This window comes from Thunnus maccoyii, chromosome 23, assembly GCF_910596095.1.
Source record: "Thunnus maccoyii chromosome 23, fThuMac1.1, whole genome shotgun sequence".
NCBI lineage: Eukaryota > Metazoa > Chordata > Actinopteri > Scombriformes > Scombridae > Thunnus > Thunnus maccoyii.
The window spans coordinates 1325285-1337601 of NC_056555.1; the positions used below are offsets into that span (position 1 = coordinate 1325285).

Sequence of the window (12317 nt, forward strand, 5' to 3'; positions counted from 1 at the left end):
TGAAACATTCTCATCTGTGTCGCTTGTATGGAACTGAATTATTGTTGTATTGTATCATCTCCAGTATTGAAGTTTCAGATTTCCTTCCAGCCCACTGTCGATGTTTGAAAACTGAACTGTTAACTTTTAAAACCCAAGAAGTGAGCTCAGAGGACATTCAGCAAGAAACACTATCAAGTTTTTGCAGCAGCCAGTCAAACACCAGTATGTGACTTGAAGTCAGCTGATTGTTACAATCTGCTGACAGCGTAGACAACAGAGAGGAGCCTACAGCTTTTATTGTTTATAGTCTAGCTGAAACTGTTCTTGTCTTCATAAGATCATACATGGTGAAAGACTTTTATAAATGATTCAAATGATTTGAGTGAGGATCAGACTAAATCACAGATGTAGTTAAAAGGACACTGCAGAGATCATGTGATAATTAGAGCTGCAATGATTAGTTGATTAATTGATTAGTTGCCAACTGTTAAATTAATCGGCGACTATTTAGATAATAGATTCATCGTTTTAAGTCATTTATAAAGAAAAACATGTCCAAATTCTCTGATTCCAGCTTCTCTAATGTGAATATTTCTGGTTTCTTTAGTCTCTATGACAGTAAACTGAATATCTTTGGGTTGTGGACAAAACAAGACATTTAAGGACATCACCTTGGGTTTTTTAACATTTTTTAACATTTTATGACATTTCATGGCCCAAGCAACTCATCGATGAATTGAAACAATAAACAACAGATTAATCTATAATGAAAATAATCATTAGTTGCAGCTCTAGTGATAATGTTCCACACAACACAGGTTTAAACCTTATGCTGATCAGATTGAAGTTCACTTCCCCCTGTGAGGGAAATATAGATAAATCTGCTGGTTAGATCACCACAAGACTGCAATAAAACCATATCACAGATGTTAACAGTGTGTTGTGTATTTAGATTGATAAATGTCCACACATTCTACTGAGGATTTCTATGAATTAAAGCTCCCTGACAAATACAAGTCAGATATTTAGTGATTTGCTGTCAGTCCTGAGGGCAGGTGTCTGCCAGACTGCAGCAGGTAGCATACATGTTCCTCTACATGACTACAGGCTGCAGAGAAACATCTCCACCGTGTGATGCTGCCACCACCAGGCTTCAGTCTGGAGCTTCTGTGTGTTTCACATCTCTGGTAGACACTAGCCCAGATGTTGTGTTTTTAAAGATCCCCTCCAGACATGTTTTAAACAAACAGTACTCTGCTTAGACTGATGTTTGTTTTTTCCAAAAAAAGTTCAGTTACCTGGTTAAACATTATTAAAATGTCATCTACTTCTACTCTCTCGCTGAACAATTCAGAATCTATGAATATGCAAATATTTCTCATTCTAAAATCCTGCTTGTATGTGCTGGTGTTAAATAAAGGTGAACAAAGCCAAACAAACAAAGGCTTATATGTTAACAAAGAGAAACTTTCCTCCTTCAGCAGAAACAGATTTTTGTGTCTTTTTTTGGACAAAAAGGTAAATGTAGGGGAAAAAAACAGACTTTTAGTGGTTCAGTTTCACAGGTAGCAAGCCTGCATTACAAACTGGTCAAATAAACTGGACCCCAGAGACCCCAAATGCCTCACTGCATGTGGTGTACATTTATTAGAAAATGTTCACCACTAAAGCACAATATTAAGGAAAACAGGTCCTACATTATCACTTTGTCTGGACGTCCTGTCTCAGAATAATCATTTTGAGAGTATCTGTTGAAGGTTGACAGGAAGGTTGAATCATGTATGAAACAGTTCACATGTCTCCAGACAGCCTGCTGTGTGGTTTTGAATATTGTGAATTGATTTGTCCAATAAAAGATTGTCAAACATCAATGATATCCAGAGATATTTCCTTTTCTTTTCAATGAATATGATTGAATATGATTTTCTTTTCTATAATTAGTGACAGTTAAGTTATATGGAGGTTTTAATCTGGAGGCATAGAGTAAGGTCAAGGGGAAAAATGATGATCTTGTGTCCAAAGTTGTGACATTGGGGGACAGTTACATGAGGCTTGTATATAATTGTCAGTGTTTGTAAGTCCCATAAGACATAGTCTAAGTTGGGTGTACAGAGTTCTGTGTACTTTGTCATATTGTGTGGTTGAAAGTAGTCAATAGGGGCCCAATAGTAAGCTCTGGCCCTGGGGCCCATGCAGAATGAATGCTCATGAAGGGCTGCTTAAATTTTAACCCCATTATTTATTTATTTATTTATTTATTTATTTATTTATTTATTGTGTCATACCTGTAAATTGAGCAATATTGTAGAGAGAGAGTTCATTTAAACCGTTACTTAACCAGGCCATAATAATGAGAGTGATAATATATTATGTTATTAATATGAAAATGTGATATTAAAACATTTTTTATATTATTACTGATGAGAATGCTATATTTGTGGCAGGGTTAGCAGTTATCCGGCCAGTTGAGAGTGTGGAGCTCGGTGCTGCGTCTCTGTCTCCCCCTCCTGTCCGCAGCACCAGCCTGCGTTTCCCTCCATTATTTTCCACTCAGTTTCTCGCAGTTTAAAATGGCGGCGTTGAGCAGCGCCGAGTCCCCACCGCCCGTCTTTAACGGAGACACCTCGGAGCGGGAGCCGGGCAGGGAGCGGGGCCTGGAGGAGCTGGGCGCCGGGCTGGACTCCTCCTGCTCGGCGGGGATCCCCGGAGGTCCGCAGGATGAGGAGGTAGGGCGCTACGGCGGCGGGGTAGCGGGGTCCAAGCGGGGCAGGGGACACGGGCTACGAGCGGAGGTAATTGGATGTAAATGTTCAGGAAACACCGGCTGGAACATGGATCGTAGGGGGGGATGCAGTGCAGGAGGAGGGGGGGGGGGAGAGGGAGGAGGGGGGGCGAGACGATGCACTAAATGTAAACGATTCATTTTGACGAGCCTCGGCCTTCCACTGAACACATACATGCGACAGACTGATGCGAGCAGGAGGGGAAGCGTTCATCCGGCGGAGCCTCTGTTTATTTCGGGCCTGCTTTATTCCATTCGCTCCTGGCTCCGTTTTCCAGGCTCACTGCAGCTGCAGCCTGGTGCGCCAACACAGCACACACACACACACACACACTCAGAGACAAACACACACACACACACACACCACACACCACACCACACACACACACCGCTGTTGACACAACAAAGACACGCAATTACACCGCGTCCTAATGCGTTCTAACGTGCTCAGAGTTTCATTTTCAGCAGCCCACTGAGACTGCTCACCTACATCCATGCCTCAGAGGGCTGATGGTGATGATGGAGGTGGAGGCTAACTCAAGTCGTGCTTGTGTGTTTTTTTTTTTTTGAGGTGTGATTTAGCTACATAGGCTGCTTTTATTTATATTACAGGTTTTACAATCACCGCCCCCACGTACACACACACACACACACACACACACACACACACACACACATGAGGAACCATCAGCCAGGCTGTGTCCCTCATCATGTAATGCACAGTGACCATGTAGCCTAGCCTGGATGTGTGTTCAGTGTGCAGGTCAGGCCTCACTGCTGGACCATGACAGCAGTGAGGCTGGGATAGAACACTTCATTATCTTGAATATACTACTAATATCTGATTGTCTACCTCTACATTAGAGCAGAGGTGGGTGTGTTCTCTGTTCCATACATACATTAACAAATGTCTCATACAGTCACCTGTCCCTGTCACACATCTGTGGCCCCTGGCCCCGTTTTATGCTCCCTATATTCTCATCAGAGTTTTCATATGAACATGTCAGTTTGACTATGGTCTGTTTTCAGGAGCTCCAGGGGGGGTGATGTACTTCAAACACATTTAAAGGGTCACACCAGTGATTTTTCAGCATTGCTCTTCCATCAAGCTAGGGGCCTCACAGGAGAGAGATTTCAAAAAGAATGACTGCAAAACACTGGATCCTACATTTCCCATAATGCAACCCTTCCTGCCTGATACTGTACTCTTGCTGTTTTTCAAGCAGACTTCTTGTATACGTTTGCAGTCTCCTAACCCATGCTGAGATAACCTTGATGACATCACTATGACACGATCAGGGTTCCAGTATTTTCTCAGACTTGACGAAGCTTCTCCAGAGTTACTGAAGATATTATACACACACACACACACACACACACACTGATGAGTACTGCAAATGATGAGTAAACTCACCTTCTATGTGTAAAATTGGTGGGTTTACCCTTTAATTTTTCCTTATTGATATTTCTTTGTGTCTGCTTATCAGACTAGCTCATAAAGCTGCTGTTATAGTTGAACTTTTTCAAATCAGAGAGGTGTCATCCTCTTTGTTTAAACATGAAATTGGTAGTTCAGCTCTTGGACTGGAACCTCAGTACGTTTCCAACACTGTCTGAAATGTGTCTATAGTAGAAAAATGCACTCCGGTGTTACCCACAGGTTGAGAATTTACTCGTGGTGGCGGGTGACACGGCGTGCGACCGACGTGCACGCAGAGACTCATGCAGTTCCGAGGGGGTAGAGTGTTATTTTCTGTAGCTACAATTTACAGACGTCCTCTAAACGCCTCACATGCAGGCTATGGGTAGACGCTAGCTAGGTGGCTGCGCACAGAGAAGCCTCTAGTCCTCACTCAGTTACTGCAGCACGCAGCTCAGACAGATTTTATCTACCTGGGCAGGTTTTAATCTTACCTGGGCGAGCCGCCTAAGTAGAGCCTACGTCTGAGAAACGCTGCACTCATCCCACTCTTTTCTCTCCCAATAATAGGACAGGTGTTACTGTGGAGCTAAAATCTGAGTTAGTGGCTTACAGTGACTGAATGTATGTTGCTGATATTTGAAACAGTGGATTTTATGATGACAGGGATGAAGAAGCTGTATTTATCTGTAGATACTCATTCTGTGTAATGTGGTCGGCGTCGTCAGCAGCGTTATCGCCTTAGTCCATAAGGTCAGAGGAGTCACGGGAGACAGAGTTTAAAATGTTTGTAATACAGACTTGTTAAAATGTAAAAAAAAAAAAAAAAATTGAAGTGTCAAGCCCAAGCTGAGAGAGCCCTGATGACATCACTATGACATCATCAGTGTTATTTTTTCAGACTTTGGCTCAATATCTCCAGAGCCACAGAAGACATCACACAACATACTGTAGTAGTCCTCATGAACTCCATGTGTAAAAATCAGTGGAATGCCCCTTTAAATCAGGAAACTTTTAGTCTGGTTTAGACCATAACACCAGTTCATTCAGAAATATGGTATATCATGTTAAACTAGACATCAGTGTTTTTATTTTTGTTTTTAATTTTGGTATCTGTACCAAATTTTCAAACTTTACCCAGGCAGTTGTTTTCCATCTTCCTCCATCATAATACTGATTTGTTCTGACTAAAATTGTGGCCATTGACAGCTTGATGCTGTTCTCTAACGATGTCTTAACAGACAGCGTAACACTTCCAGGCTCAAAATCCCAAAGCAGCTAAAGCATGTCTAATTCAACATGTCAGTCGCTCATGCACCACTGAGACATGTCAGCAGAGAGAAATGTAACTGAAAACTATCTAAAGTCATTTCTTGAGCCATCGCTTCAGCGCTTCCATGGCTCCTCTTCATGCTAAACACACAGCTCTCAGGTCATGCTTAATGGCCACATCAGTGTTTTTCCATGTTTTTAGATCATTTTTTACAAATGACATGTACTTTACATCACTGCTGAGCATTTTCCAGGACAAACTGTAGATTGTTCAAGTGTTTTCCCACTTTTTTAAAGCTTTTCATTTCACTGTGGCATAGACTTGAAGCATGATTTAGTCAGATAATGCATCATAGTGAACGCCATGTTCTCTCAAATCTCAAAAGTGAGCTGCATACTTGCAGCAGCAACTTTGACAACAATAAAAAGTTAGATTTTGTTAATAATTGTTGAAAATCAGCTGTGAGTCTATTTCAGTTACCAGCTCTGACCCAACATGCTGGAACTGCCGGCAGAATCAGGCTGTATTTTCATCTTGGACAACTAACATGTTGTAGAAGTTGTATTGGACCATTAGAAAACAGTCGGTGGTGACGTACTCGTTCATCTGCTCTTTGACATAGAATATTAAAGGAGCATACTGCTGCTTTTGCATGTTTTAACCTATAAACAAGTTGTTCATACTGACCATTTTTCCAAAGCATCACTCTTAAATGGATTTTCTTCCTTCCAGACGGCTCTTGGCTTCAGTTCATTTGAGTATATGAAAATCTGCTGCAGATAGATAATCCATCACATAGAACATTTGTAGCCCTTTTTGAGTGAATTGTTCCAGGAAGTTTTAGTTCCAGGAACTAAACTCTGATAAGGTCTGCAGTCAACAGTTATTATCATTATTGATTAATCTGTTAGATTATATTCTTTATTTAAACAATGAATTGTTTTGTCTTTAACATGTCAGAAAATAGTGAGAAATACACAGTAAAATTCCCAGAAGCCAAGGTGACATCTTCAAATGTCTAGTTTTGTCTGAGCAGCATTCCAAAAACCAAAGATATTCAGTTATATGAAGCAAAGAAAATCCTCACATTGTAGAAGCTGGAACCTGAGAATGTTTTTGTTGAGAAATGATAGAAACGATTAATTAATCAGAACGCTCCTTAATTTTCTGTTGATTGACTAAGTGATTAATTGACTGATTGTTTCAGCTGGGATTTACAGGAACTAAAAAGTTCCTACAGCAGCTCACGTTCTGTGTTTTTACTTGATATAAACCTCTGTCAAGTTTAAGCAAATTCAACGAGGTTTGGACGTCATATTTGCAAATGACAATACAACAACGATAACTTCCACGGCCATGGTTCTGTTTACAATATTCACAACAATATTGTAAACACTGAAGAGATTGTACTCACTGTGTTGTATGTAATTTACTGCTTTGTGACAGACGAACAAGCCGATGTTGGAACTGTTTGGGGTTATGGAGTTATGTGCAAGTCGACTAAAATTAGTTTGAGAGATAAAACGTACTGATATAGTTGTTGATTGTGCGTCACAGTCTCAAATCTGTCTGGATGTCCTCAGCACAGTGTCTGAACTACAACTTGTTTGCTGTTGCTGGGTTTTTAAAGAGGGTGGTTGAAAAGGATCATTTTTATTTTTAAGATATTTTTGGGTGTTTGCTTTTAATGGATAGCTGATAGTAGACAATAAGGATGTGCAGAGGGCCCAGTATTTGTATTTGTATCTGTATTTGTTGAGGCAGCAAAATTATTTGTATTTGAATAAAAGTGGAAAGAGGCTTAAAAATCCTGTTTTTGTTTTATTAAACTTCTATTTTTAGAAAATCTAGTGTTCATGAAGCTTGTTCATGTGTCAGTAGCTCAGCTTTATCTCTGGGGAACACTCCCAACACTGAGAGTGATGTTCAAATTAGGAAATATGCGTCATGTAGCAGGTGGATGTGACCCCCCTCGTTAATACCTGCTGATAGATGTAACAGGGAAGCAGAGGAGAGACACTGAGGTAGAGATGTAACCAACCTGCATGCTGGTAGTTGACATGGTTTACTTTTTTTCCCGAAAACAAATAATTTTAAAAATATTTCTATGAAACAAATATTCGTAAAAAAAAAAAAACAAAAACACTATTTGTGCTTTGCCAAATAATGTATTTGTATTCGGGCACACCCCTAGTAGACAAGCAGACAGGAAACAAGGGAAGAGAGAGAGGCGTGATGTGTGGAACCAGGGATGTTGCGGTTATGTGGCATACAGCAGTAACCACTCAGCTCCAACACTCCAAAAGGCTAGTGTGTTTGACTGATTATCAATGTTTAGCGTAGCATGCTCCACCCTGTTGGTTCCTGGACCGTTGGAAAGTACAACCCACTGAGAAGGAACTTTTTTAGGGGCTGGAAATAAGTATGACAGTATTAAGTCAGTATTAAGAGGAATTCTTACAAATTTCTCTAAACTAAAAATGACATCCATAATCTCCTCGTGTGTATGGGAGCCTGTCAAGTGTTTGTATAGTCCAAAAGCAGGGATTGTCTGGCACTTTTCTTGGCCTTTTTATAGCTTCATCGTGTCTTTTGCAGTGACTGATGATTCTGACTCATTCTGTTCTAGATTTTGTTCCTCTGAAGTGTTGTCCTGTCATGTTACTTCCATCTCTCTCACACACGTTAGATATGTTTTTCTTTCTTCTTTTGTTTGTTAATGCAAATATGTAAGAATCAGCCCTATGTTGCTCTCATTTTGATGATTTAAAAGAATGTAATTGTAATTTATATCTACTATTGGCTCAGTATGGTAGAGCTGCAACGATTAGTCGATTGATTGATTAGTTGATTGATAGAAAATTAAGGCAAGAATATTATAATATTTTGGACAGTTGGTTGGACAAAATAAGATATTTAATGACATCATCTTGTGCTCTTGGATACTGAGTGTTTTTCATTGTTTTGACCAAATAATTAATCAATGAATCCAGGAAAAATCAGTAGATTAATTGATAATGACATATTGTTGCCGGGTGATGTGGCCACTTGTTGTATTTACTGTACAGAATCCCCATTTAATACTCAAAATTGTCAGATAGTGACAGAGAGAACCATGGTTTTACTTGAAATAATTCCTCTGCTAATGCAAACACAACTCTTCCTCCATGTTTACCAGTTGTCCCGTTCAATTCAATGTAATGTACATCTTCACAGCACTACCTCCGTTAGCACAACAACAGTCATGTCATACTCACCACTCTGCTGCTCTCACTTTCTCATTTAAATTCTTCTCTAACTTACAAATTCATGTCAAAATCCATAAAATGGCATCTGCTCCTTCTCCCTCATTAAATAATGTTTGTTTCAAAAGTTGAACTGCTGGACACAAGATGTCTCCTACTTCACTGTAAAGTCCATTCTCAGTGTTTGTGCAGTGGAGGCTTTAAGGTTCCACATCACACTGGTTTAAATTGAATATTGGACTATGATTGGCTTCCAAACTAGTTGTGATGTCACAAATAGTGTTCATAGGCTCACCACTTCAAATCAGATTTTTAATAAACACAGAGGAACTTTCCACTTTGAACAACACATTTTTGAGTGGAGGGGGACTTTAACACTTCCTGCACATTAAAATCCTTTTAAATGGCAAAATCCCTTCCTTTCCTGGTAGGCTTTATTATGAACACTTGAAGTGTGGAAGTAGTTTTACTGACGGTAGATGTCACTTTGAGCTGACACAGAAGTAGTGGTAGCATTTGTTAGGCACAGTATTGGTAATTCTGTTAACAAGGCTTCAATTTGTTTGGTTTGATTTTTCCAACTGGGGAAACACCGTCAACTTCAGACCAAATAGAACTGGTTCAAAGAGAACTCTACAGATTTAGCATTGCACTACGTTAACATCGTCAGAGATATTGTCTTTTTTTTATTCCACACATTCATTTTCCTTATCAAAACTTGATGCCTACATTACCCACAATGCAACTGTACTCGATTCACTCAAATCAACAGATTTAGCTGTGTTATGCTAGTAGTGGCTAATGTAGCCTGGAGCTGCTAGCCTCCAGCAAAGATGAGGAACAGGCTACAGAGGTCTGGTAAAATGTTTATTTCATTTTCAGACTTGTAGTCTTCAGGCCCAACTGACTGACTCAAGTGACATCACTTGAGGCAACTTATCAGATTTCATACAGCTTCCTCTTGAGACACAAACAACTTTACAACTTTTTTTCACACATGCAGTAGTACTCCACAATACCTGTAAACAGACTTTGGTGTTTAAAATTGGTGGAATTCCTCTTTTAAAAAAAATTCAAAGACATGGGTGGTGATTCTGAGATCTAGATCTAGAGCCAGGCATGCACACTATTTGGAACTTGAAAAATGGAAGCAAGAATCTAATGAAGCTTCTTGCTGAGATGTCTTTATCTGGATTGATGTGGTGAAAGTTGTACCACACTCACCTTGTTACTGATGCCAGAATTAGACGATTGCCACAGCGTCTGGCACATCTCTAGACATACTACGGCTCTCCCCATCTCAGGATTCTCTCAGTTGACTTGGAAGGAGGGACTACAAGGAAAGGGGGGGGGGGGGGGACTACACTGATATAACAGCTACATGAGTCTCATATTTGACCTGTTTTAATGCTGTTGTTCATCATTTGTGATGTGAAAACATCAGATTTCCACACAGAGAAATAAAAAGTGTGTTCAGTTATAAAATCCAAGCGCAGAATGGAGTGTTTCTCCTGATTGGCTGCTGACAGTGCTGTCAGCCACACTGGATGGTAGAGGAGGAAACAGCAGAGATGCTGGTATGTGTCTGTTTAAGTCATGTGACTTAGACAGCCACAGGCATCAGTAGGCTAGTATTCAGTGGCTTTGTATATTAGTAAAACTTTACAGCAAAAGGACAAAGTAGTGATTCTAATGTAACGAATGCATCAAAATCAAATTAGTAAAACGCCTTCAATTAGAGATGTGCAGGTTTAGCTTTTTTACAATATACTGCGATGAAACATGCTTATGGTATAGCTTCCTACTGGTCACACAGAGACAGAATAACCACAGCACAGAGAACCAGTCTCCTGTCTGTCCAGCTCTAACCACTCTGGCCATGACTTTCTATATTAACATTAATCATCAACTCACTGAAGCGCAGCTAGCTTTTGGGTGTTTAGTCCTAATGATCTGTGAGAGACAGAGAGATCTGTATTTTACCCGACTGACAAACTTCCTGCATCAAGATCACACGCAACACATTCTTCCTCTCTGGTCAGCTTCAGCTCTGCTGGTGTAGTTTAGTAATATGGAAAAGGCCAACAAAAGTCTCTGGCTTTTAAAAATGAATTTAACTGTTAACACACAGCAGATAACACTTACTATGAAGAATGAGTGTGTAGAATCTAAGAGAGACTGACACTGAGCTGCATTTAAAGTGATTTCCAGTCAGCTGTCTTAAAGCTGGAGTGCGGGACTTTTACATAGAAATGAATGTCCATTACATTCAAACTCTTGCCAAACGAGTTCACACAATGCTGATTAAGCCTTTCACCACCAGGTAAATCTCTCTGTATTTGGCAGTATACTGGAGATTGTACTATGGTGTCTGTGGCTACATTCCCGCGTTGGCACGCTGGTAGTGATGCGTTTTACATCAACCAGCAATGATTGGTTTGCCAGAGCTGAAGGGTGCCCATAGAGTATGCACACCAGAGACCTCTGCCAACTGCCGGTTTAGCCCTCTGCTAACTTGAGGGATAAAATAATTTAATCGTGCGACTTTCCAAAATGTTACTGGACCGAATGGACCAAATTCTGATACATGCACTCATAGAACTGGAGTTACATCCAGGTAACTATTGGCTATTACCCTCAATGCCAGAAGGGAGAGACAAAGGTTCCACACTGCAGGTTTAAACTTTGAACAACCTGCTTTACTGTGTGTTTAAACTGTTTTTGATGTTATTTCTTATGCAGAGTCCAAAAAGTTGCAATATACAGACCACTGTTCAGTGAATAAATCCCAGGTGATCATGGTGTGAAGTCGCTGAACTATAGTTTAGCACTAAAAGAAGAATTTTGGAAACATTGTTGATTATCGTGATAATACCGTTTAGCATGATATTTTAAGCTACGATAATTGTAGCATGAAATTGGTATCATTTAATACCAGCACATCCCTACCTTCAATATAAGTAATTTTATTATTTTGTCATATAATTTCCCTCAGATTTTTTAATGTTTCGGTCTGTTGCTCAGAGAAAGTCGTCCACCATGTCTATTGAAAATGTCCGTCAGACAAAATATCTGATAAGGAACAGGGTCACAGTTCTATGCTCTATGTAACATTTAAAAAAACAGAAGCTCATCAAACCACACTGTCGAACCCACAGCCAGTGTGTTCTATTAGATAACATTGTAACCTTCACACAGCTAACAGTGGTCAGCTGGCAGTAAAAAAGTTAACAGAGTAGCTTGCTAGCTTGGTATCCTCATTGGTCACATGAACCCCATGACCTTCTGTGATGCCTTGCAGGTCATAGAAGTCAGTTGAGTTCTTTCCAATCATCTCTGTACATCATGCAAGTTGTAAAGGATGTGAAGCTGTAATTGGTTGGGCTCTAACATTCAGTCTTCAGTGTCTCTCGACCAAGTCATGGCGATAATTCTTCATCTCCTCTTCTGACACAGTGAGCATTTCAAAAGGCGATGAGTGTAAACTCTGAGAATATCTCGGGTCATCCATTGTGCACTGTTGTTGGGAGAGGCCAAGTCAGGGAAGAATGATTCTATTGGCCTGTTCTTCATGTACTGGAGGATATCAGTTTAACATCAACAACATTGGTATGT

General features: G+C 40.1%; 1 protein-coding gene across 2 annotated transcripts in view; it reads left to right on the forward strand.

The window, feature by feature from the left end:
* Window positions 1-2414: 2414 nt before the first annotated feature.
* The window catches only part of braf (B-Raf proto-oncogene, serine/threonine kinase), a 40323-nt gene continuing 30420 nt past the window's right edge, over window positions 2415-12317 (forward strand). The window contains exon 1 of one of the 2 annotated variants that reach the window (XM_042402822.1): window positions 2415-2708. In XM_042402822.1, coding sequence (XP_042258756.1) covers window positions 2553-2708 — 156 coding nt within the window. In that variant the 5' untranslated portion in view covers window positions 2415-2552. The remainder of the gene's footprint in view (window positions 2709-12317) is intronic. The other variant, XM_042402823.1, reaches the window with a different exon arrangement.